The 26364-nt window shown below is 39.0% G+C and overlaps 1 protein-coding gene across 8 annotated transcripts in view; it reads right to left on the bottom strand.

The window, feature by feature from the left end:
- DYNC2H1 (dynein cytoplasmic 2 heavy chain 1) overlaps positions 1 to 26364 on the bottom strand; it is a 339457-nt gene that overhangs the window by 34766 nt on the left and 278327 nt on the right. For 7 of the 8 annotated variants that reach the window (XM_077893273.1, XM_077893270.1, XM_077893267.1 and 4 more), the window contains 2 exons: positions 6031 to 6140; positions 5027 to 5108 (listed from right to left, as the gene is read on the bottom strand). In XM_077893273.1, the coding sequence (XP_077749399.1) occupies positions 5027 to 5108; positions 6031 to 6140 (192 nt within the window). Of the gene's footprint in view, positions 1 to 4025; positions 4117 to 5026; positions 5109 to 6030; positions 6141 to 26364 lie in introns of all 8 variants that reach the window. The other variant, XR_013376718.1, reaches the window with a different exon arrangement.

Genomic DNA, 26364 nt, shown 5'->3' with positions numbered 1-26364 from the left:
ATCCAACAGTACATTAAGAAAATTATTCACCATGACCAAGTAGGATTTATTCCTGGGACGCAAGGCTGGTTCAACACTCGTAAAACAATCAGTGTGATTCATCATATCAGCAAGAGAAAAACCAAGAAACATATGATCCTCTCATTAGATGCAGAGAAAGCATTTGACAAAATACAGCATCCATTCCTGATCAAAATTCTTCAGAGTGTAGGGATAGAGGGAACATTCCTCGACATCTTAAAAGCCATCTATGAAAAGCCCACAGCAAATATCATTCTCAATGGGGAAGCACTGGGAGCCTTTCCCCTAAGATCAGGAACAAGACAGGGATGTCCACTCTCACCACTGCTATTCAACATAGTACTGGAAGTCCTAGCCTCAGCAATAAGACAACAAAAAGACATTAAAGGCATTCAAATTGGCAAAGAAGAAGTCAAACTCTTCCCTCTTCGCCGATAACAATAAATCTTCTGAAAGAAAATATAGGCTGTAAACTCTTGGACATTAGCTTTATTAGCAACATTTTTCTTGACCTGTCAACTCAGACTATGGAAACACAAGCAAAAAATATACTATTGGGACCACATCAAACTAAAACACTTTTCCACAGTGACGGAAACCATTAACAAAATGAAAAGGTAACCTGCTGAATGGGAGAACATATTTGCAAATGATATTTTCAATATGGTGTTAATATACAAAGTATTTAAAGAACTTACAGAGTTCAACACCAAACACACACACATGAAACAAAGAACCTGATTAAAAATGGGCAGAGGACCTGAATAGACATTTCTTCATTCATTCATCATTCATCAACAAGGAAATGCAGTCAAAACCACAATGAGCTATCACTTCATCCAAATCAGAATGGATGGTGATTAAACGCCAAGAAATACTAAGTGCTGGAGAGGATGTAGAGAAAAGGGAATCCTCCTCCTGCACTGTTGGTGGGAATGTTACTGTGGAAAACAGTAACAAGATTCCTCAAAATATTAGATATAGAAATACCATTTATCCAATTACTCCTGTTGTTGTTGTTGTTATTATTATTATTATTATTCACTACTGGGTATTATTATTATTATTCACTACTGGGTATTTACCCCAAGAAAACAAAAATATTGATTCAAAGAGAGACTGTACCCCTATGTTTACTGCAGCATTATTACATTAGACAAGATGTGGAAACTGTCAGTGTCCATCAGTAGGTGCATGAATATAGATATGGTCTATAAACACATTAGAGTATTATCCAGCCATTAGATAGAAGGAAGGCTTCCTAGTCATGACAACACGGCTGACCTAGAGAATATTAGGTTAAGCATGATAAATCGGACAGAAAAAGGGAAACACCAGAGGAATATACTTATAGGTAGAATCTAAAAAACAAAAGAAATGAACAAAGAAAACCAAAAACAGAATCATCCATACAGAGAACAGACTGGTGGTTGTCAGAAGGGAGGGACATGGGAGGATAAGCAAAATAAGTGAAGGGATGAAGAGGTATAAACTTCTATTTATATAATAAAGGAGTCATGGGGATGGAGAAAGTACATGATAGACTATACAGTAAGACTGTAATAACTCTATGGTAACACTTATTATGATGCTCATCACAATTTTCTATCGTATATAATTGTCAAAGCACTATGTTGTCTATTGGAAACTAATATACTGTATGTCAACTATCTTCTATTAAAAATGAAAAAAAAGTTAAAATAAGAATGTCCTAAATCTTGAGAACTTTCAACATTCAGACTAATTTTACTATTCTCCTTCTAGATTTGTTTGAAATATTTAATAAAAAATATTAAAAATAATTGAGAAAATCTTGAACACTAGAGGGATTTTAAAATTTTCTCTGGGAAACTACCTTTTCTTTCCAGAGCTACTATCCAGTAGGCTAACCACCCCACCACATGTGGCTACTGAGCACTTGAAATGTTTCTAGTCGGAAATGAGATTGCTGTAAAAATACAGATTATTTGCTGGATTTCAAGGGCTATGTACAAAGAAAAAGATCAGTTGTCCAAAGGGACAATGTGTACCATTCATAATTTAAATATATTTATTACATGTTAAGGAAATATTTTATATATATTCATGTTTAAATAAAACACAATATTAAAATTATTTCATCTACCTCTTTTAATGTAACTAATAGGAAATATGTAGTTAAAAGAAAGAAAGAAGATACAAAGTTACATGCATGGATGGGGCGCCGGGGTGGGTCAGTCGGTGGAGGTCTGCCTTCAGCTCAGGTCATGATCTCAGGGTCCTGGGATTGAGTCCTGTGTCGGGCTCCCTGCTCAGCAGGATGTCTTCTTCTCCCTCTCCCTCTGTCCCTCCCCCTGCTCCTGCTTGCAGGCTCGCGCTCTCTCTCTCTCAAATAAATAAAAGTTATTTTTAAAAATAAGTTACATGTATGGCTTGATACAGTTAAGGAAAGGAAAGGATAGTTATAGTGCAGATAGAACTGTCAACAGGTTTCTTACAAGTTTTTGAAAGCTGGGGAAGGACAGAACAGTCAATGGAACTTAGTACAGAATCCCAGCACACTGATTTTTTTCACTATACTCAAAGCCATAAAGTTTCACAGAACAGAGACTCGCAAAACAGGAAATTTGAGCCAGTTCTCAACCTGCTGTATTTGATCAGCATGAGAAAATATCATTAACTTGGCAAAGCAAATTAAACAGTACAGTCAACTGAGAATTAAAAATCCTTTAAACTGGTGAAAATACAGGAAGACATTCAAAGCTGTTACTATGAGAATATGGAATAATTCAAAACCCCTGGTTGGTTCAGTCACTTAAATTCTCAAGAAAAACCTTTTTTTTTTTTTTAAAGATTTTGTTTATTCATGAGAGACACAGAGAGAGAGAGAGAGAGGCAGAGAGAGAAGCAGGCTCCATGCAGGGACCCCAATGCAGGACTCAATCCTGGGACTCCAGGATCATGCCCTGGGCGGAAGGCAGATAGATGCCCAATAACTGAGCCACCCAGGTGTCCCAAGAAAAAACATTTTTGTTGAACTGATTTTGTCAGGTGAGTTAGTGATCCACAGGGTGAGGCCTGTGTACCTGGCACTCAGGGTCCCATTTGTGAACAACCCCCATTGGAGGGTAACATGACCACAGGAGGGTCCCATGTGTGAACAATCCCCCACTGGAGGGTAACATGACCACAGGAGGACAGTGACATCAAGTGCTCAGTTTTACAAGTGAAAACTATCTTAAAAACATGTCTTGGGATCCCTGGGTGGTGCAGCGGTTTGGCGCCTGCCTTTGGCCCAGGGCACGATCCTGGAGACCCGGGATCGAATCCCACATCAGGCTCCCGGTGCATGGAGCCTGCTTCTCCCTCTGCCTATGTCTCTGCCTCTCTCTCTCTCTCTCTCTCTGACTATCATAAGTAAATAAAAATTAAAAAAAAATTTAATAAAAAAAAAACATGTCTTAATCTGAAGGATTTAAGGAGTTTTGGGGTTTTTTGGCAGATTTTCCACTGCAGGGCCAGTAAACCACAGCCCGTAGCTCTCCCTCACTTGCTCCCTCGGGGGAGTATGCATCTACAGCTCCTGACTCCCTGTTCTGATGAGCACAGGTGAAACCTTACTTCCAAACATCAAGCAGTGGAATCACGGGGCAAACCCAAGTGGCTGTAGGACCACACCTAGCCCACAGGAAGGGCAGCTGGTAGGTAGCCTAGGGGCTGTGCATGCTCAGGAGGCCCTCAATGCACGTACTAAGCCTGACTGAGCAAGGCAGAGGACCCGGTATCTTGCTTTCTGTGTGTGCTGGTGTTGGTAGTAAAGGGGGCAGCCGGGGTCTCCCATGTCTGCAGGAGCAAACCCCACACAGCCATGGGCGAGACCAAGGTGGCAGGCTCACCAGGAGCCCGGTGCAGGCAGGTGCCAGTGCCGTGCTGCACAACTGCCATTGAACTAATAACACATCAATAATGGTCATGAGGAAATCTAGGAGGCCCCCACTTCAGGATCTAGAAGTCAATACACATACATGTTCTCTTAAGTAGGTCTAGAGGGTTTGAAATATTGATTGGTTTGGGGAACCACAGCCTTGCTTGAACAGGTCAGAGGCGGAATTCAATCTAGAATGGTAAGACAGACAACAAATAATATATCAATTACATGGCACCTGAGAAAGTTGTAGTGAGATGAAAACTATTAAACTGAGAACTACAACTATGTAAACAGACCTTCTGAAAAGCCAGGTGACTAAGGTTACCTAAGTTGAAGAACTACAGTCTTGCATTGAATTTATTTAATGGCTGACTTGTGTGTAACACACTCTGGAATAGCTGATGGGGGCTTCAGGGAGGGAGCACTGCTCATGTAACATCAGGTCAGCAGTCAGTGCCAACAGAGCAAGGAAGAACATCTACACCACTACTGATGCATGAGAAGGCTGGTGTCCCCAAGAACGGGTGCACCACAGATTTTTAATTTGTTTTGTCAGGAACATGCATGTGATTACCTACTGTTATTTATTATAAAAGTAATGGATTTTTAACAGGAAAGCTACCCAGGAAAAATTATGCCATCAAAGATGGCTTGACTTTTTTCTTTTTAAACACAGACAGCTTGAATTTAACACTGAACTAATATACTCACAAACTGTAAACTCCCTCAGGATAAGACGTGGTCTATTATTCATAAACTACATTTTATATATGCTTTCTTGTATAGTTAATATTCACAGAATTGAATCTTAGCACAGGAAACCTAACTGAACTTCAATATTTGTATCATTTTTTAACCAAAAGTTACATTTTTAGATATGTTGTATCCCCAAGATCCTTATTTTTGCATTAGAAAGGATTTTGTTTTGTCCACGTTGCTTCATCTTAATTTCGACTTTTCACATAGAAAATATAATCTATTTCTGTTAATCTTAAACTAAAAAGGTAAGTGACTCTGAGACTAATTCCAAGGTCTTTATCATACTTGGTAATGTTATTACTTCTAAACATAGAGAAGCATCAGAAATCAGGACACTACCTTGATCTGCAGCTTTGCTTCTTGCAGCCGACCTTTCCACGAAGCTACAAACTTAAGGCTATCCACAGAGCAGCCCATCACCCTGTGGAGGTAAAACACCAAATGTCAAACAGAAATAATCCTCAGGAAGTCAAATACGAGGAGTAACAAATGATAAACATACCCCTACTCATTTACAACTAAAATATTTACAATGTGCAAGAATCAGATTTCTTAATGATGCCCAATATCTAAGACTTCATGCTCAGTTTGTAAAGCTAAGTCCTCGTGGGGGCAGCCTACATTCCTGACACATATGGACCATCACCCTGAAATGCAGACATATGATAAGTATTCCATAAATGTTTGTAAGTTGAACCAAAACACTGATATTTATAAAACGACCCTCAAGCACCACAAATGGAAATCCCCCAAATCAACACACAACTAAATATGGTTTAATTTTCCAAGTATCTTTTATTATATTTTATTACATTCTATTTTATTTAAAACATCAATCTATATATGATATGATTATCCAAGTGTGTTATAAAAAGAGCTTGATGTTAACTATGAAATCCTGCTCCCCCTGAGAAGCTGGTCAGCATGTCCCACAGAAGTGTCTGCAGCAAGTAAAAATGCAAAGTGGTTGCCAGGGGGTGACTTGATGTGTCTGGTGCAACTTAGAAATTACACATTTACTTTTATTTAACACTGATCTCTTTAACTATAAATAGCTCCAGTGCACCATTCCCTGCCCTGTCAAGCACGGCATATCCTGATCAATCATCAATATGTTAAAAATTAAATTTCGCCATTTTCAGTTCTAATAAAAAACATAATTAAAAGCAATTCTTTTTAAACTAAAAGTTCACCACATTAAGAAATGTCAAATATTCAGAAATAGCACAACTCCCTTAATTCAATAATAAGTTTACTCTGACAAAGAAGGGAGTGTAATCCAACGCGAAAAAAGCAGAATCACACCCTGAGGGATACACCAGTGAAGTGTTCACCTTCCTTACCTTGCTGTTTCCTGGCGAAGAGCATTGAGAAATGTGTCTGGGTGGAAGAGTTCTGACAGGTCGAGTGTATCAGAGAAAAGAGCCTGCTTCTCAGCTCTCTCCACCCAGCTCTAGAGGGGAAAAAAAATAAGACACACACCTATTTAAAACCTTTGTAAACTTGAAAGACAAATCTATTGAAGAACTGTTATATAAAAGTCATGCTCAATGAGAAAGTTATGTCATTTCCAATTGCTTTGAAATAGTGTTTGGAAAAAAAAAAAGGGATTTCTACTTTATATTGTGAGGTCTATCCTAATTTTTTTTTTTTGAGATAATATCCATCCATAATAAAAAGGCTTCCTTGCATAACCTTTTGTTGGTATGGATCCACTCGAAATAAAAAGTCTAAAATATGATAATTAATCTAACCCATAGCATCTCAGCTTGGGCTGAAACTTCTTGTGATGAGCCACTGCTCAGTGTGCTCAGAAGATGATGTGAGAACGGGACTAAGTCTGGAATCTTCAGAGCTCCCAAGTCCTAGTAATGTGAACTGAACCAGGTCCAGTTCCAGATCTGACTGCAAAGTTGCCACCTTACTGAATCAAGTATTACAGTGGAGGGCTACATCCAAGAAGAAACGATTCTTTGTTAAAAGGTGTTTTTGAACAGACTTTTCTTCTTATCTGGCATTTTAAAATCCCATTGGAGAAATAAACATCATCAAGCATGTTTTATGAGTACAACGAAGTCTTGTACAACACTGACTACATGCTTCCTGCATATTACCCAGTTCTGCTCCCACACTACTGAAAGTTAGTGTCACACTCATTTCTCAGGCCAGGATGTAGAGGCACAAGAGACAGAGTCAAGTGGCCATAACTGATCTGTTTCTCTGCACTACTCCACACACATGCTAAAGCACCTTAGGAGAAATGTAACTTACTAGTGATTCTGAGTCAGGCTGTCATCCTACAGACAGGGGGCACAGACACCGTGCCATAGTAATGTTGGCTGCTACAAACTTGCACAATTGTCATTTACTCAGCCTTTCACTTTGTATGACTTATAAAGCCTAGGAAAAGCTGTGTTTCCTGTCCTGTAACACCCCGTTATTCACCCATGCATTTACATCTGTCAGCCAGGTATAGAACAGGACAAATTAAACTGCAGAGCAATTCTGTTTGCATTAAGACCTTAATGCATTTGACTAGTCCTCCTCCCCTGTAGCAAAAATGTTCCTATGTCCCTACTACCAGTTGACAATATGCTCATTTAAAAAGCAGAAACAAAAGAGAGCTCTTTAACAAACTATGATTTCTTCTTGGATATTATCCTTTAAAACAGTAACACTTCATACAGTACCTACTTCCAATATAGAATGTTTAAATTATTCACTGTTTATTTTGTTTACTCCCTAAGAAATATTTTTATTATCTGCTTCTACTTTCATTTGCTAAACATAGCTAAAGAATTCTGCTTGCATGATCTTTTATTATAAGTAGTGTTTAATGTACACATTTTTCAAATTAATACTATCACTTCAATAATTTCTTAAATTTGAATTTTAATTAAAAAATTTCAAGAGTTGTTGCCAGTAATAGATATGCATATGTTCAAATTAATTAAAAATTAAAATGTGGCTGATCAATTCAGATTTTTTTGCCTGAATTAATAAAATTAGTAAAAAATAAAGGAAAAGCTTCTATAATACAAATGTCTTTATTAGTTTATGGCGGTGGGGGGAACTTTTTATCTGTTAAAGAAAGGCATATTTGATAAGATAAAGCTTAAGTAACAGATTCTTTTAATATGTATATTGTCTTTGAACAGCAAACTTGACAGTAAAAAATACAGTGAAGCACATTTTTAAAAACTTAAACTTGCACATGGATGTGTACAGCAGTTTTACTCATGACTGTCAAAACTGCGAAACAGCCAAGATGTCCTTCAGCAGGTGATAGATAAATAAACTGAAAGCAATGAACTATCAAGCTATGAAAAGACATGGAGGAACCTTAAATGCACATTAAGGTTTTCTCATTGGAAAGCCAATGAGAAATTGCTGTTACTATTACTAGAATTCCAATAGCATAACTTTCCGTAAAAGGTGAAACTATGGATACAGTAAAGACCAGCGGTCAACCAGGGTGGGGGATGAAGAGGATCAACAGACAGCACACAGAGAATTTTTAGGGCAGTGAAACTACTCTGTATGCTGCTGTAATGATGAATACGTATCATTATATATTTGTCCAAACCCACAGACTGAAATATCAAGAGCAAATCTGAAACTGTGGACACTGGGTGATTACGATCCGTCAATGTAGGCTCATCCTTGGTGAGTGATATTGATAATGGGGAAGGCAATGCATATGTGGTAGCAGACATGTATGGGAAAAGTCTGTACCTTCACCTCAATTTTGTTGTACACCTAAACCTAAAACTGTTAGTAATGGCTATTTGAAAAACAAACTCATTTTTAAGAATGGAGATAAAGACTTAATTTTTAATGATCAGCAATATGCATATATGGACTGGGCTTTCAGCAAAGTTGTAGGAGTATTAATTGAAAAATATTTTTCAGTAAATGTTTTTCTTTACTCCTGGCTATTAGCCACTTTCTTTTTAAAGGATTGGATTTGAGACTGAACAGAACACCTAAACATCTTTATGATTATGAGACTATACCTCTAATTCTTCAAATAATGTATAATAAATGTAATTAGGGAGTTAAGCAAATAAAGGGTTGAGCAAATTTCTTAACACTGCATATGTGCGTGCACGCTCACACAAAAACACACACTTAGAATTATGGGAAGTAAAACTTCTTAAATGGAATGAAGCTCACAGATCATCTAGTGTAGTTCCCTTCTTAGAACATAAATGATTTTTTTGTGGTGCCTGGGTGGCTCAGTTGGTTAAGCATCTGACTCTTGATTTGAGCTCAGGTCATGATCTCAGGGTTGTGAGATCAAGCCCCATGCTTAAGATTCTGTCTTTCTCTCTCCCTCCTTCTTGCCCTACCCAAATCCCGCCCCCCCCATTTCTCTCTAAAAAGTGTTTTTTTCCCAGACAATAAGGGATGGTTTAAAATACTTCAATATTTTATCAAAAATATGCTAGTAATGAAAAAATTTATGAATTCGAATGACATGCACTCACTCACTTAAGGGAATTTACAGAAAGTAAAGACTTACTACCTTGTTAGAGGAGATAAAACATGCACAAATCACTGTGTTAACAGTATTAAATGGAGACAGTCCAAGATAGTGGCATAAGAAGATCCTGAATTTACCCCCTCCCATGGACACACAAAATCTACATGTACCTACAGAGTAATTCCTCCCGAAGAGCTGGAAACTGATTAAAAAGCTTCTGCATGGCAAACAATAAGGAGACCATACAGAAAAGGGGAGAAGGTATGGGAGAGAGGTAATGACAAGCACCTCACTCCCCATGTGAAGACCTGCAGTAGGAGGAGATCTCACTAATGGGCCAGATTTGCTCACCTGGGGGGTACACAACAAATAGGGACTAATAGGGAAGGAAGTCATTGTTAACTCTTTACCTCCAATCTTAAAGGACAACTGGTTTAAAGGGCAACTGGACTAATAGGGAAGGAAGACATTCTCAACATGATAAAGGCAATACTTGGCAGACATACAGCTAACATCATACTCAATGGTGTAATGTTGAAAGCTTTTCTTCTAAGATCAGAAACGAAAATAAGGATTTCCACTCTCCCCACTTTTGTGCAACACAGTACTACAAGTCCTGGCCATGAAATTAGGCAAGAAAAATAAATAAAAGGTGTCCAAATTGGAACAGAAGACTTAAATCTGTCACTATTTACAGATGACATGATGCTATATTTAAAAAAACCCTTAAAGATGCCAGCAAAAAAGTTAAAATTATAAATTAAGTCACAGAAAAAAAAACATAACACCCAGAAATTTGTTGCCTTTTTATACTGAATAATGAATTCTAAGAGAAATTCAGAAAATAATCTCACAGTTATATCTAAAAGAATAAAACACCTAGGAATAAATTTAACCAAGGAGGTAAAAGATCTGTACTTTGAAAACTGTGAGACATGATCAGAGAAACTAGTTATCACTAGTTTCATTTATCACAAATGAAAGATATACCATGCTCATAGACTAGAAGAATACTGTTGAAAATGTTCATACTATCCAAAGCCATCTACAGATTCAATGCAACCCCTATAAAAACACAACAGTATATTTTCACAGAACTAGAACAAATAATTCTAAAATTTGTATAGAACAAAGACCCTAGGGGACACCTGGAGGCTCAGCAGTTGAGTGTCTGCCTTTGGCTCAGGGTCCTGGGATGGAGTCCTGCATCAGGCTCCTTGCAGGGAGCCTACTTCTCCCTCTGCCTGTGTCTCTACCTCTCTCTCTGTTTCTCTCAGGAATAAATAAAATCTTTTAAAAAAGAAAAAGAAAAAAGACCCTAAATAGCTAAAGCAATCTTGAGAAAAAAGAGCATAGCTGCAGATATCACAATCCCACACTTCAAGATATATTACAAAGCTGTAGTAGTCAAAACAGTATGGTACTGGCACAAAGATAAACACATAGGTCAATGGAACACAATAGAGGGCTCAGAAAAAAACATGCTTATAAACGTGGGATCCAGGAAATTTAACAGAATCCCCTACCCCTGGACAAGCAGAGCAGGACTGACTCTATTTTGGGCTGCACCCGCCTTGTGCTGACCTGCTTCTTACTTAGGGCACTGCCCCACCCTAATCAAAGACCAGGACACACCCTAATCCGAAATCCGGCCCAGTGATACTGCCTTGCCCTAGTCAAAGACCAGGGCACACCCTAACCGGAAATCCGGCTCAAGGGACCAGCATGACTGTGCAACTTTCTGCGTATCCCATTGGCCACTGGCCCTATAAAGTTGCTAAGCCTCTTAGTCTCAGGGTCCAAGTCCCTGCTCCACTGCGTCGGGTATACTTGGACCCAGGCTCCAGTAAACCCTCGTGTGTTTGCATCGGTGTCGGCTCCTTGGCAGTTTCTCGGATTGGCCGATCTTGGGCACAACAATATAGTCAGCTAATGGACAAAGGAGACAAGAACACACAATGGGGAAAAGACATTTCTTTAAGAAGTAGTGCTAAGGAAATTACACAGCTAACATGGAAAAGAATGAAACTGGACCACTTCCGTACACCATATGTGAAAATAAATTCATAATGGATTAAAGATTTGAATGTAAGACCCAAAACCATAAAATGCCTAAAGAAAACATAGGCAGAAGGCTCCTAGCAATGTTTTCTTGTACCAGTCTCTTCAAGCAAGGTCAACAAACGCTAAAATAAGGAAATAGAATTACACCAAATTAAAAAGCTCAGCACATTGAAAGAAATTATTAACAATGAAAAGGCAACCTACGGAAAGAGAGATCTGTACAAATCACACATCTAATAAGTGGTTTATCTTCAAAATGAATTTAAAAATGTATAACTTAGGAGGAGGGGTAAGATGGCAGAAGAGTAGGGTCCCCAAAACAACTGTCCCCACCAACTTACCTAGGTAACTTTCAAATCATCCTGAAAACCTATGAATTCAGTCTAAGATTTAAAGAGAGAACAGCTGGAACGCTACAGTGAGAAGAGTTTGCGTTTCTCTCAAGGTAGGAAGACGAAAAAAAAAAAAATAAAGAAATAAAAAAGCATCCAAGGGGGAGGGGCCCCACAAGGAGCCGGCTAAGGCCAAGCAGCAAGTTCACCCAGGACAGGAAAGTCCAGGCCCGGGGAAGCAGGAGCTTCACCAATCATCCCAGACTGAAAGGCACTCACAGGGAACTCGGGCAGGATCCCAGGAGGGGCGGCGATGCCCTCAGGATCCCAGGGGCACTAAGAGAGGACCTGTGCCCCTGGGGAGAGCATGCCACACACCACGGCCAAGCTCCCTAAAGGGCTGCAGCACGCGCCCAGCGGGGCCCTGGAGCACTTCAGGCGGCGGCTCCAGCGGCAGCTCCATGCAGAAGCGGCTGCACTGACCCGGGAGCGCGATTCCAGCAATGCAGGCCCTGGAGCACCTGGTGCTGGGGGACACAGCCCAGGATCCGGTGCTCCCCCCAGGACAGACGAAGGCCAGGAGGATACAGGACAGCAAGGACACTCCTGCCGGGTGGCCCCAAGCTTTGCAGATCTGCCCCCCCGCCCCCGGAGCATCCAGGCCCCTGAGGACTGGGAGCTGCGGTAGTTACTGCAGGAGCTGACTCCAGGGCTGGAGAGCTGGCACAACCACTGTTATTGTTTCTCCTGGGGCCTTACAGGATAAACAACCCCCACTGAGCCTCACAGTGGCCTCACAGATTAAGAGGATAAACAACTCCCACTGAGCCGAGCACCTGGCAGGGGGCTGAGCAGCTCCCCCAGGTGCACACATCTGAGAATCAGCACAGCAGGCCCCTCCATCAGAAGACCAGCTAGAAGGACAGAAAAAAAGCAAGTTATTGACCAAGCAGCACTGGAAAGTTCCAGGGGAAGTGGAGGGATTTACAGTATATAGAGTCAGAGAATACTCCCCCTTGTTTTTGTTTTCTGTTTGCTTCCCCCACCCCCCTTTTTTTCTTTTCTTCTTTTTTTTCTTTTTTCTCTTCATTTTTCTCCTTTTTACAGTACAGAGTGTTTTTGGACACTCTGCACTGAGCAAAATAACTAGAGGGAAAAACTCACCTCAAAAGAAAGAATCAGAAACAGTCCTCTCTCACACAGAGTTACAAAATCTGGATTACAATTCAATGTCAGAAAGCCAATTCAGAAGCACTATTATAAAGCTACGGGTAACTCTAGAAAAAAAGCATAAAGGATTCAAGAGACTTCATGACTGCAGAATTTAGATCTAATCAGGCAAAAATTAAAAATCAATTAAATGAGATGCAATACAAACTAGAGGTCCTAACAACGAGGGTTAATGAGGTAGAAGAATGAGTGAGTGACATAGAAGAAAAGTTGATGGCAAGGAAGGAAACTGAGGAAAAAAGAGAAAAACAAAAGACCATGAGGAAAGGTTAAGGGAAATAAATGACAGCCTCAGAAGGAAAAATCTGTTTAATTGGAGTTCCCAAGGGTGCCGAAAGGGACGGAGGTCCAGTATATGTATTTGAACAAATCATAGCTGAGAACTTTCCTAACTTGGGAAGGGAAACAGGCATTCAGATCCAGGAAATAAAGAGATCCCCACCCCCCTAAAATCAATAAAAACCGCTCAACACCTCGACCTTTAATAGTGAAACTTGCAAATTCCAAAGATAAAGAGATGATCCCTAAAGTAGCAGGAGATAAGAAATCCCTAACCTTTATGGGGAGAAGTATTAGGTTAACAGCAGACCTTTCCACAGAGACCTGGCAGGCCAGAAAGGGCTGGTAGGACATATTCAGGGTCCTAAATGAGAAGAAACATGCACCCAAGAATACTCTATCCAGCAACACTCGCATTGAGACTAGAAAGAGATAAAGAGCTTCCAAGATAGGCAGAATCTGAAAGAATATGTGACCGCCAAGCCGGCTCTGTAAGAAATACTAAGGAGGCCTCTGTAATAGAAAGAGGAAGTCCAAGGGCACAATCCACAAAAACAGGGACTCAATAGGTATCATGATGACACTAAATTCATATCTTTCAATAGTAATTCTGAACGTGAATAGGCCTAATGACCCCATCAAAAGGCGCAGGGTTTCAGACTGGATAAAAAAGCAAGACCCACCTATTTTCTGTCTACAAGAGACTCATTTTAGACCTAAGGACACCTACAGCATAAAAATAAAAGATTGGAGAACCATTTACCATTCAAAGGTCGTCAAAAGAAAGCAGGGGTAGCCATCCTCATATCAGATAAATTAAAGTTTATCCCAAAGACTGTAGTAAGAGATGAAGAGGGACATATATCATACATAAAGGATTTATCCAACAAAAGGACCTATCAATCATCAATATTTATGTCCTGAATGTGGGAGCTGCCAAGTATAACAATCAATTAATAACCAAAGTTAAGACATACTTAGATAAACTTATACTTGGTGACTTGAATGTAGCGCTTTCTACAATCGACAGATCTTCTAAGCACAACATCTCCAAAGAAGCAAGGGCTGTAAATGATCGTCCTCTGCATATTTTCAGATCATAATGCTTTGAAATTAGACCTAAATCACAAGAAGTAGTTTGCAAGGATTTCAAACACGTGGAAGTTAAGGACCACCCTGCTAAAAGATGAAAGGGTCAATTAGGAAATTAGAGAAGAATTAAAAAGATTCATGGAAACTAATGAGAATGAAGATACAACCATTCAAAATCTTTGGGATAGAGCAAAAGCAGTCCGGAGGGGGAAATACATCGCAATACAAGCATCCATCCAAAAACTGGAAAGAACTCAAATACAAAAGCTAACCTTGCACCTAAAGGAGCTAGAGAAAAAACAGCAAATAGATCCTACACTCAGCAGAAGAAGACAGTTAATAAAGATTCGAGCAGAACTCAATGATATAGACACCAGAAGAACTATGGAACAGATTAACAAAACCAGGAGTTGGTTCTTTGAAAGAATTAATAAGATAGATAAACCATTATCCAGCCTTATTAAAAAGAAGAGAGAGAAGACTCAAATTAATAAAATCATGAATGAGAAAGGAGAGATCACCACTAATACCAAGGAAATACAAATGATCTTAAAACTTATTATGACGCATTTCTGGAAAACCACAAACTACCAAAACTGGAACTGGAAGAAATAGAAAACCTGAATAGGCCAATAACCAGGGAGGAAACTGAAGCAGTCATCAAAAACCTCCCAACACATAAAAGTCCAGGGCCAGATGGCTTCCCTGAGGAATTTTATCAAACGTTTAAAGAAGAAACCATACCTATTCTACTAAAGCTGTTTGGAAAGATAGAAAGGGATGGAATACGTCCAAACTCGTTCTATGAGGCCAGCATCACCTTAATTCCAAAACTAGACAAAGACCCCACCAAAAAGGAGAATTATAGACCTATCTCCCTGATGAACATGGATGCAAAAATTCTCAACAAATACTAGCCAATAGGATACAACAATACATTAAGAAAATTATTCACCAAGTGGGATTTATCCCTGGGATGCAAGGCTGGTTCAACACTCGCAAAGCAATCAATATGATTGATCATATCAGCAAGAGAAAAAACAAGCACCATATGATCCTCTCAATACATGCAGAGAAAGCATTTGATAAAATACAGCATCCATTCCTGATCAAAACTCTTCAGAGTGTAGGGATAGAGGGAACATTCCTCAGCATCTTAAAAGCCATCTACGAAAAGCCCACAGCATATATCATTCTCAATGGCGAAACACTGGGAGCCTTTCCCTTAAGATCAGGAACAAGACACGGATGTCTACTCTCACCACTGCTATTCAACATAGTACTAGAAGTTCTAGCCTCAGCAACCAGGCAACAAAAAGAAATAAATGTCATTCAAATTGGCAAAGAAGAAGTCAAACTCTCCCTCTATGCAGATGACATGATACAGTACATAGAAAACCCCGAAAGACTCCACCCCAAGATTGCTAGAACCCAGGCAGCAATTCAGCAGTGTAGCAGGATACAAAATCAATGCCCATAAGTCAGTGGCATTTCTATACACTAACAATGAGACTGAAGAAAGAGAAATTAAGGAGTCAATCCCATTCCCATTTACAATTGAACCCAAAAGCATAAGATACCTAGGAATAAACCTAAAGAAAGAGGTAAAGTATCTATACCCTAAAAACTACAGAACACTTCTGAAAGAAATTGAGGAAGACACAACGAGATGTAAAAACATTCCATGCTCATGGATTAGAAGAATTAATAGTGTGAAAATGTCAATGCTACCCAGGGCAATTTACACATTTAATGCAATCCCTATCAAAATACCATTGACGTTCTTCAAAGAGTTGGACAAATAATCTTAAGATTTGTGGGGAATCAGAAAGACCCCAAATAGCTAGGGGAATTTTAAAAAAGAAAACCATAGCTGGGCGCATCACAATGCCAGATTTCAGGTTGTACTACAAAGCTGTGGTCAAAAGGACAGTGTGGTACTGGCACAAAAACAGACACATAGATCAATGGAACAGAATAGAGAACCCAGAAGTGGACCCTCAACTTCATGGTGAACTAATATTCGACAAAGCAGGAAACACTATCCACTGGAAGAAAGACAGTCTCTTCAATAAATGGTGCTGGGAAAATTGGACATCCACATGCAGAAGAATGAAACTAGACCACTCTCTTTCACCAGACACAAAGATAAACTCAAAATGGATAAAAGATCTAAATGTGAGACAAGATTCCATCAAAATCCTAGAGGAGAACACAGGCAACACCCTTTTTGAACTCAGCCACACTAAGTTCTTGCAAGATACATCCACGAACGCAAAAGAAACAAAAGCAAAAATGAATTATTGGGACTTCATCAAGATAAGAAGCTTTTGCACAGCAAAGTATACTATCAACAAAACTAAAAGACAACCTACAGAATGGGAGAAGATATTTGCAAATGACCTATCAGATAAAGGGCTAGTTTCCAAGATCTATAAAGAACTTATTAAACTCAACACCAAAGAAACAAATAATCCAATCATGAAATGGGCAAAAGACATGAACAGAAATCTCACAGAGGAAGACATAGACATGGCCAACAAGCACATGCTTGTTGCTCCGTTTCACCGCATCTGAAAATGCTCCGTATCACTGGCCATCAGGGAAATACAAATCAAAACCACAATGAGATATCACCTCACACCAGTGAGAATGGGGAAAATTAACAAGCCAGGGTACAACAAATGTGGGAGAGGATGTGGAGAAAGGGGAACCCTCTTGCACTGTTGGTAGGAATTTGAACTGGTACAGCCACTCTGGAAAACTGTGTGAAATCTGAATCTAATGAGAGGATCATATGGTTCTTGGTTTTTCTCTTGCTGATATGATGAATCACATTGTTTTACGAGTGTTGAACCAGCCTTGTGTCCCAGGTATAAATCCCACTTGGTCATGGTGAATAATTTTCTTAATGTACTGTTGGATCCTATTGGCTAGTATCTTGTTGAGAATTTTTGCATCCATGTTCATCAGGGACATAGGTCTATAATTCTCCTTTTTGGTGGGGTCTTTGTCTGGTTTTGGAATTAAGGTGATGCTGGCCTCATGGAACGAATTTGGAAGTACTCCATCTCTTTCTATCTTTCCAAACAGCTTTGAGAATAGGTATGATTTCTTCTTTAAATGTTTGATAGAATTCCCCAGGGAAGCCATCTGGCCCTGGACTTTTGTGTTTTGGGAGGTTTTTGATGACTGCTTCAATTTCCTCCCTGGTTATTGGCCTGTTCAGGTTTTCTATTTCTTCCTGTTCCAGTTTTGGTAGTTTGTGGCTTTCCAGAAATGTGTCCATTTCTTCTAGATTGCCTTATTTATTGGCGTATAGCGGTTCATAATATGTTTTTAAAATCGCTTGTATTTCCTTGGTATTAGTGGTGATCTCTCCTTTCTCATTCATGATTTTATTAATTTGAGTCTTCTCTCCCTTTTTAATGAGGCTGGATGATGGTTTATCTATCTTATTAATTCTTTCAAAGAACCAACTCCTGGTTCTGTTGATCAGTTCCACAGTTCTTCTGGTCTCGATTTCGTTGAGTTCTGCTCGAATCTTTATTAACTCTCTTCCTCTGCTGGGTGTAGTATCTATTTGCTGTTTTTTCTCTAGCTCCTTTAGGTGCAAGGTTAGCTTTTGTATTTGAGTTCTTTCCAGTTTTTGGATGGATGCTTGTATTGCGATGTATTTCCCCCTCCGGACTGCTTTTGCTCTATCCCAAAGATTTTGAATGGTTGTATCTTCATTCTCATTAGTTTCCATGAATCTTTTTACTTCTTCATTAATTTCCGGGTTGACCCTTTCATCTTTTAGCAGGATGGTCCTTAACCTCCACGTGTTTGAGGTCCTTCCAAACTTCTTGTTCTAACTTAGTTCTAATTTCAAAGCATTATGGTCTGAGAATATGCAGGGGACGATCCTAATCTTTTGGTATCAGTTCAGACCCGATATGTGACCCAGTATGTGGTCTATTCTGGAGAAAGTTCCATGTGCACTTGAGAAGAATGTGTATTCAGTTGAGTTTGGATGTAAAGTTCTGTAGATATCTGTGAAATCCATCTGGTCCAGTGTATCATTTAAAGCTCAGGTTTTTTTGAAGATGTTGTGCTTAGAAGACCTATCGAGTATAGAAAGAGCTAGATTGAAGTCACCAAGTATAAGTGTATTATTATCTAAGTATTTCTTCACTTTGGTTATTAATTGATTGATATCTTTGGCAGCTCCCACATTCAGGGCAAATTTTAGTTTATCTGATATAAGGATGGCTACCCCTGCTTTCTTTTGAGGACCATTCGAATGGTAAATGGTTCTCCAACCTTTATTTTCAGGCTGTAGGTGTCCTTCTGTCTAAAATGAGTCTCTTGGAGACAGAAAATAGATGGGTCCTGCTTTTTTATCCAGTCTGAAACCCTGCGCCTTTTGATGGGGCCATTAAGCCCGTTCACGTTCATAGTTACTATTGACAGATATGAGTTTAGTGTCATCATGGTATCTATTCAGTCCTTGTTTTTGTGGATTGTTCCACTGAACTTCTTCTTAAAGGGGAATTTTAAGAGTCCCCCTTAAAATTTCTTTCGGAGTTGGTTTGGAGGTCACATATTCTTTCAGTTCCTGACTGTCTTGGAAGCTCTTTATCTCTCCTTCCATTTTGAATGAGAGCCTTGCTGGATAAAGGATTCTTGGTTGCATGTTCTTCTCATTTAGGACCCTGAATATATCCTGCCAGCCCTTTCTGGCCTGCCAGGTCTCTGTGGAGAGGTCTGCTGTTACCCTAATACTCCTCCCCATAAAAGTCAGGGATTTCTTGTCTCTTGCTGCTTTAAGGATCTTCTCTTTATCTTTGGAATTTGCAAGCTTCACTATTAAATGTTGAGGTGTTGAACGGTTTTTATTAATTTTAGGGGGGGGATCTCTCTATTTCCTGGATCTGAATGCCTGTTTCCCTTCCCAGATTAGGAAAGTTTTCAGGTAGGATTTGTTCAAATACATATTCTGGCCCTCTGTCCCTTTTGGCGCCCTCAGGAACCCCAATTAAACGTAGGTTTTTCTTCCTCAGGCTGTCGTTTATTTCCCTTAATCTGTCTTCATGGTCTTTTAACTGTCTGTCTCTTTTTTCCTCAGTTTCCCTCTTTGCCGTCAATTTGTCTTCTATGTCACTCACCCGTTCTTCCACCTCGTTAACCCTCGTCGTTAGGACTTCTAGTTTGGATTGCATCTCATTCAATTGATTTTTAATTTCTGCCTGATTGGATCTAAGTTCTGCAGTCATGAAGTTCTGCAGTCATGAAGTCTCTTGAGTCCTTTATGCTTTTTTCTAGAGCCACCAGTAGCTGTATAATAGTGCTTCTGAATTGGCTTTCTGACATTGAATTGTAATCCAGATTTTGTAACTCTGTGGGAGAGAGGACTGTTTCTGATTCTTTCTCTTGAGGTGAGGTTTTCCTTCTAGTGATTTTGCTCAGTGCAGAATGGCCAAAAACAAGTTGTATTGGGAAAAGGAGAAGGAAAGAGGAAAGAAGGAAAGAAAAGAGAAAAAGAAAAAAGAAAAAAGGAAGAAAAAAAGGAAAAAAAAGAGAAGAAAAAGAGAAAGAAGAAGAAAGAAAGGAAAAAAAAGGGGGTGGGGGAAGCAAACCAAAAAGCAAAAAAAAAAAAAAAAAAAAAAACAAAAAACAAACAAAAACCACAGGGGAGTATCTTCTGATTCTGTATGCTTTAAGTCCGTTGACTTCCTCTGGAACTTGTCCGTCTAGCTGGTCTTCTGGGGGAGGGGCCTGTTGTGCTGATTTTCAGGTGTGAGCACTTGGGGGAGCTGCTCTGCCCCCTGCCTGGTGCAGGGCTCAGTCGGGGTTGTTTACCCCATGAGGCCCCAGGAGGAACAGCCCCAGTGGCGGGGCCAGCTCTGGAGCCCTGGAGTCAGCCTCCGCAGTAGCTCCAGAGCTCTCGGTCTGCAGGGCCTGGAGGCTCTGGGCGAGGCCGCTGATCTGCTCAGCTCGGGGCAGGAGTGTCCTTGCTGTCCTGGGCCCTCCCGGCCTCTGCCTGTCCCGGGGGGAGGCCGGATCCTGGGCTGTGTCCCGGCGCCCTGTGCTCCCGGGGCCTGCGCTGTTGGATTCGCGCTCCTGGCCGCACAGCCCTCTCCGCGGAGCCACAGCCCGAGCCCCTCAGAGCTTCTCCCGGGTCCCGCGTGCGCTGCAGCCCTTAGGGAGCTCTGCGCACTCTCCCAGGTGTGCAGTTGCTCTTAGTGTCCCTGGAAGCCTGAGGGCATCCCTGGCCCTCCTGGGGTCCTGCTCCAACTCCCTGCGAGCCCCTTTCCGCCCGGGAAGGTCGGTGCAGCTCCTGCTTCTCCGGGCCGGGGCTCTCCTGTCCTGGGGACACTCGCCCCGGCCTTAGCCCGGCTCCTCGCGGGGCCCCTCCCCCTTGGATGCCTTTTGTTTATTTCTTTTTCCCCGTCTTCCTACCTTGGTAGAAGCGCGAACTCTTCTCACTGTAGCATTCCAGCTATTCTCTCTTTAAATCTCAGGCCGAATTCGTAGATTTTCAGGATAATTTGAAGCTTATCTAGGTAATTTGGTGGGGACAGCTGACTTGGGGACCCTACTCTTCCACCATCTTGCCCCTCCTCTCACCCCAATGTTTATAGCAGCAATGTCCACAATAGCCACATTGTGGAAAGAGCCTCGGTGTCCACTGAAAGATGAATGGATAAAGAAGATGTGGTATATGTGTGTATGTGTGTATATATATATACATATATATATATATACACATACACATAACACACACACACACACACACACACACACACACACAATGGAACTCAGCCATTAGAAACAACAAATACCCACCATTTTGACATGGATGGAACTGGAGGGTATTATGCTGAGTGAAATAAGTCAATCAGAGAAGAAGAAACATTATATGGTCTCATTCATTTTGGGAATATAAAAAATAAGTGAAAGGTACTAAAGGGGAAAGGAAAGAAAATGAGTGGGAAATATCAGAGAGGGAGACAGAACAGGAGAGACTCCTAACTCTGGGAAACGAACAAGGGGTGGTGGAAAGGGAGGTGGGCTGGGGGTGGGGGTGACTGGGTGACAGGCACTGAGGGGGGCACTTGATGGGATGAGCACTGGGTGTTATGCTATATTTTGGAAAATTGAACTCCAATAAAAAATATATATATAACTTAATCCAAAAAAAAGAAACAGGTTAAGAAATGGGCAGAGAACTCGAATAGACTTTTTATCTCCAAAGAAGATGTGCACACACATGAAGAGATGCTCAGTATCACTAATCATTGGGGAAATGGAAGTCAAAACCATGATGAGATCCCACTTCATACCTGTCAGGATGGCTAACATCAAAAAGACAAAAAGTTAGAAGTACTAGTGAGAATATGGAGAAAATAAAACCCTCGTGCACTGTTGGTGGGAATGCAAACTGGTACAACCACTATGGAAAATAGTATAGAGATTCTTCAATAAATTAAAAATAGAAATACCATAAGATCCACCAACTCCATCTCTGGATATTTACTCAAGTAAAATGAAAATACCAATTTGAAGAGATATATTTATCCCTATGTTCATTGTTGCACTATTTATAGTGGCCATGATACCAAAGCAGCCTAAGTATCCTTCAATACATGAATGGATAAAGAAGATTTAGTATATATACAATGACTTATGACTCAGCCAATAAAAAACAACAAAATCTTGCCATTTGCAGACCAATGGTGGACCTAGATGGTATTATGGTAAATAAGTCAGACAGACAAAGACATATACAACACAATCTTACTTCTATGTGAAATCTAAAATACAAAACAAACAAACAAAACAGATATAGGAAAGAAATTTCTGAGGAGATTATGGAGGATGGGCAACACAGGTAAAGATGTTTAAGAGATATACTCTTAGAGTTATAATTAACTCATGGGTGTGTATTTTACAGCTCAGGGAATATCAATAATATTGCAATGACTTTGTATGGTGACAATAAATGGTGTTGGGGAAAAATAGTTTAGTATTTGAGAAAAAAAGTTAACTCTTTAACTCATATTCTAAACTAAAATTATGCCCCAAAGCATTCAGAGTACAATATTATTCTACAGATTAATGGGAAAGAAAAGAAAATAATCTTTAGATGGTAAAGAAGATTGCATCTGATTATAGAATGAGTTTTTTTAAAGGAAAAAATATAAGTTATAGCATATAAAATTTTGTATATATAAAAATATAATAAAAGTAAAAAACACAAACTAAACTTGGAAATATATTTTCCACATATATGAAAATAATAACATTAACAGAATTGTAGACTGTTTATCTACTTTTTGAAACATGAAAGATAAGACCCTCCTTATGTAAATTTCAACACTTTAGGATGTTTTTAGTCCAACAGAATAGCAGAATATGAAATGATAATCTCAAGTTTTGGTAGTGTTAAATATGTGGAAAACTTTGGTAGGAGTGTATACTGACACAGTATTTCTATAAAGCAACTTGATGAAATGTGCCAAATCTTTAAAAATATTCAAGCCATTTTATTCAGTGATTCCTTTTCTCAGAATGTCAATTAAAAAAAACAATAAAGAGATTATTATACATGGCTTGCTAATTTAAAATTATTTAGAATATTAAATTATAAGGATAATAAACATAACTGAAGTTAGATAATTAAATTATGGTAAATAAATACAATAAAAAATTATATAACAATAAAAACAGGTATTTGAAAAAAACTTAATGACATTAAAAATATTCATGACCTAACATAGTTACCAGAATGTAAAAATATATACATAATATGAACCTAATTGTGTAAAAACATTATTTGAATCTATAAAAATATTGAAGAAAACCTACGAAAATATATTAGGTTGGGTCTCACCTACAGCCTATAAACAAATATCTAACATGTAATAGCAATTAACATAAAATGCATTAACAAGCTGATGCCATTTTACTTTGTTTTGATGTACTGTTTTCTTGGAAAAAGTGTTTAAGGCAAATAAATATTTTAGGCAATCACAAGAATATACAACAGGGAAAGACAGTCTTTTCAATAAATGGTTCTAGGGAAACTGGCCAGCTACATATAAAAGAATAAAACTGGAACACTTTCTAAAACTATATACAAAAATAAACTCAAAATGGATTAAAGATCTAAATGTGAGACCTGACACAATAAAACTCCTAGCAGAGAACAAAGGTAGCAATTTCTCTGACATCACCATAGCAACATTTTTCTAGATATGTCTTCTGAGGTAAGGAAAATAAACTATAGAACTGCATCAAAATAAAAAGGTTTACACAGCAAAGGAAAACATCAACAAAACAAAAAGGCAACCTACTGACTGGTAAACAATATTTGCAAATGATATACCTGATAAGGGGCTGATACATAAATAACTTATAAAATTCAACAAAAAATGAATAATCTAATTTACAAATGGTCAGAAGATGTGAATACGCATTTTTCCAAAGAATACCTACAGATGGCCAAGAGACACATGAAAAGGTGCTCAACATCAGTTATCATCAGGGAAATGCAAATAAAAACTACAGTAAGATCCTACCTCATACCTGTCAGAATGGGTAAAATCAAAATGGCCAAAGTGTTGGCAAGGATGTAGAGAAAAAGGAACCCTTGTGCACTGTTGGTGGGAATGCAAATTGGTGCAGTCACTGTGAAAGACAGTGTGGAGGTTCCCCAGAAAATAAAAAATAGAAATAACCACATGATCCAGAGGCACCTGGGTGGCTCAGTTGGTCAAACATCCGACTCTTGATTTTGGCTCAGGTCATAATCCTAGGGTTGTAGGAGTGAACCTCGAGTAGGGCTCCTTGCTAAGCGTGGAGCCTCCTTAAGATTTTCCCTCCTCCTCTGCACCCCCTCTTGCAGGAGAAAGAAAGAAGAAAGAAGAAAGAAGAAAGAAGAAAGAAGAAAAAGAAAAAGAAAAAGAAAAGGAAAGGAGAAAAGAAAGGAAAAGAAATGAAAGAGGAAGGAAAAGAAAGAGGAAGGAAAAGAAAAAGGAAGGAAAAGAAAGGAAAGGAAAAGAAAAAAGAAAGACAATATAATCCAGTAACTCCACTACTGGGTATTTACCCAAAGAAAATGAAAACACTATTTTGAAAAGATACATACACCCCAGTGTTTACTGCAGCATTATTTACGGTAGCCAAGACTGGGAGCAACCTAAGTGTCCTCTGATAAATGAATGGATAAGGAAGATAGATACATACACAATGGGATATCACACAGCCACAAAGAGGAGGAGAATGTGTCATTTGAGACAGCATGGATGGACCTAGAGGGTATTATGCTAAATGAAATAGGTCAGAATGAGAAAGTCAAATACCATAGGATTCTGCTCAGAAGTCAAATCTAAAGAAAACAAACACATGAATAAACAAGCAAAATGCAGAATCAGACCAACAAATACATAAAACTGATGGATGCCAGAGGATAGGGGTAGAGGTTAAGTAAAATAGGCGAAGGGGAGAGGAAGGTCAGGCTTCCAGTTATGGAGTGAGTAGGTCATGGGAGCAAAAGGCACAGCTTAAGGAACACAGTCCATCATATTGTAATAAGGATGCAGGACAGGCAGTGTCATGCTATTGGGGATACAGCATAATATATAAGCTTGTCAAATCACTACATAGCCAGAGAGAATACTTTGTGTGGCTTCAATTCTTGTAGATTACTCAGAGTTGATCTGTCTATAATCTGCCTTGGTAAATATAAAAGACTGTATATTCCACTGTTGCTGGATATAATACCATTACCATTCCACAGATAGTAATTAAATATTATTCAAGTCTTTGATAACCTAACTTATTCTTTGCCTACTTATTCAATTACTGAGAGGGATTTTTTGAAATCTCCAACTTTTATTAAGGATTTACCTATTTCCCCTTGCAGTTTTATCAGTTTTTGTTGCATGTATTTTGAAACTCTATTACAAGTGGAATACTTAGCATTGTTATGTTCTTTTGACAATTCAATGATTATATTATTATAAAACAAGCTTCATTATCTCCTGTTATATTATTTGCTGTAAAAGTTGTTCTACCTGATATTAAGATAGCTACATGTTTTTGTTGCTGTTTTGGGTTTTTTTTTTTGTTTTGTTTTTTGATTAGCGTTAGCATGGTATAGCTTTTCCATCATTTTACTTTTTTTTTTCCATTGTTTTACTTTCGATCTTTTTGTGTTTTTACATATAAAGGGCAATGCCTTGATATCTTATAGCCAACATATTTGAATTTTACTCCATCCAATCTGACAATATTTTGTTAATTACTTTGAAACTATGTATGTTTGTAAAACTGCTACTTAATAATGTACTATTTAGGGAAAAAATGAGCTTGTAAGTTGCCATATCCTGTACGAGAAAATTTTAGGGTTCCAGGCTGACCAAAATAGAATAAGTAAAACTACAGCTTCAATTTGTTTTTAATTTTTTTAAAGATTTTATTTATTTACTTGAGAGTGAACATACCTATGCATGCAGAGGGGGAGGGTGGTAGGTAGACAGAGAGGGAGAGACAATCCTAAGCAGGCTCCACACCCAGTACAGAGCTGGACATGGGGCTCAATCCCCCCACCCTGAGATCATGACCTGAGAGAAAATCAAGAGGCAGATGCTCAACTGACAGAGCCACCCAGGAGCCCCTTCAATTTGTTTTTAGATGAAATGCGAAAGCAGTGTTTTAAGTGAAAGATCAGAAAATTTATTTTGTACCTTAATCATGCTTTCGTAAGATTATTTTTAATGACAAATATTCTAGTCATATGTGATAATAATGACCATAAATAATTTCTAAACATAATAATTACCACACGTGAGGAACATTTGATAAACATAAAATTTAGTGTGACTTCATTTATGAATAACGCTCCTGGCTCACTGATTATGTGGTTGAAATCAAGGCAATCGTTATTCTTTAGATGGATGAATTGAGGGTAAAGACTGCATAAAATAGTTCTCTGCTGATAACAAAATGTCATTGTTGGGCCTCCGTGAACAGTTAAATCAAATATTTTTGATACATGCATTAAAAATAATGAAATTTAAAGAAGATACTGTGAAGCTCGCAGCAACCTCAAAGAGAAAGCCTGTGGGCCCTCCAAGCAGGTGCCCAGGTGTAGTCTCAGGACTCGATAAACATGCTCCAGCTACCCTCACTTTGTTTTTCTATCC

Source organism: Canis aureus, chromosome 3 (assembly GCF_053574225.1).
Source record: "Canis aureus isolate CA01 chromosome 3, VMU_Caureus_v.1.0, whole genome shotgun sequence".
In the NCBI taxonomy this organism is placed as follows: Eukaryota; Metazoa; Chordata; class Mammalia; order Carnivora; family Canidae; genus Canis; species Canis aureus.
The sequence above is the reverse complement of the archived record's forward strand: the minus strand, read 5'-3'. Positions and strand labels throughout refer to the sequence as shown.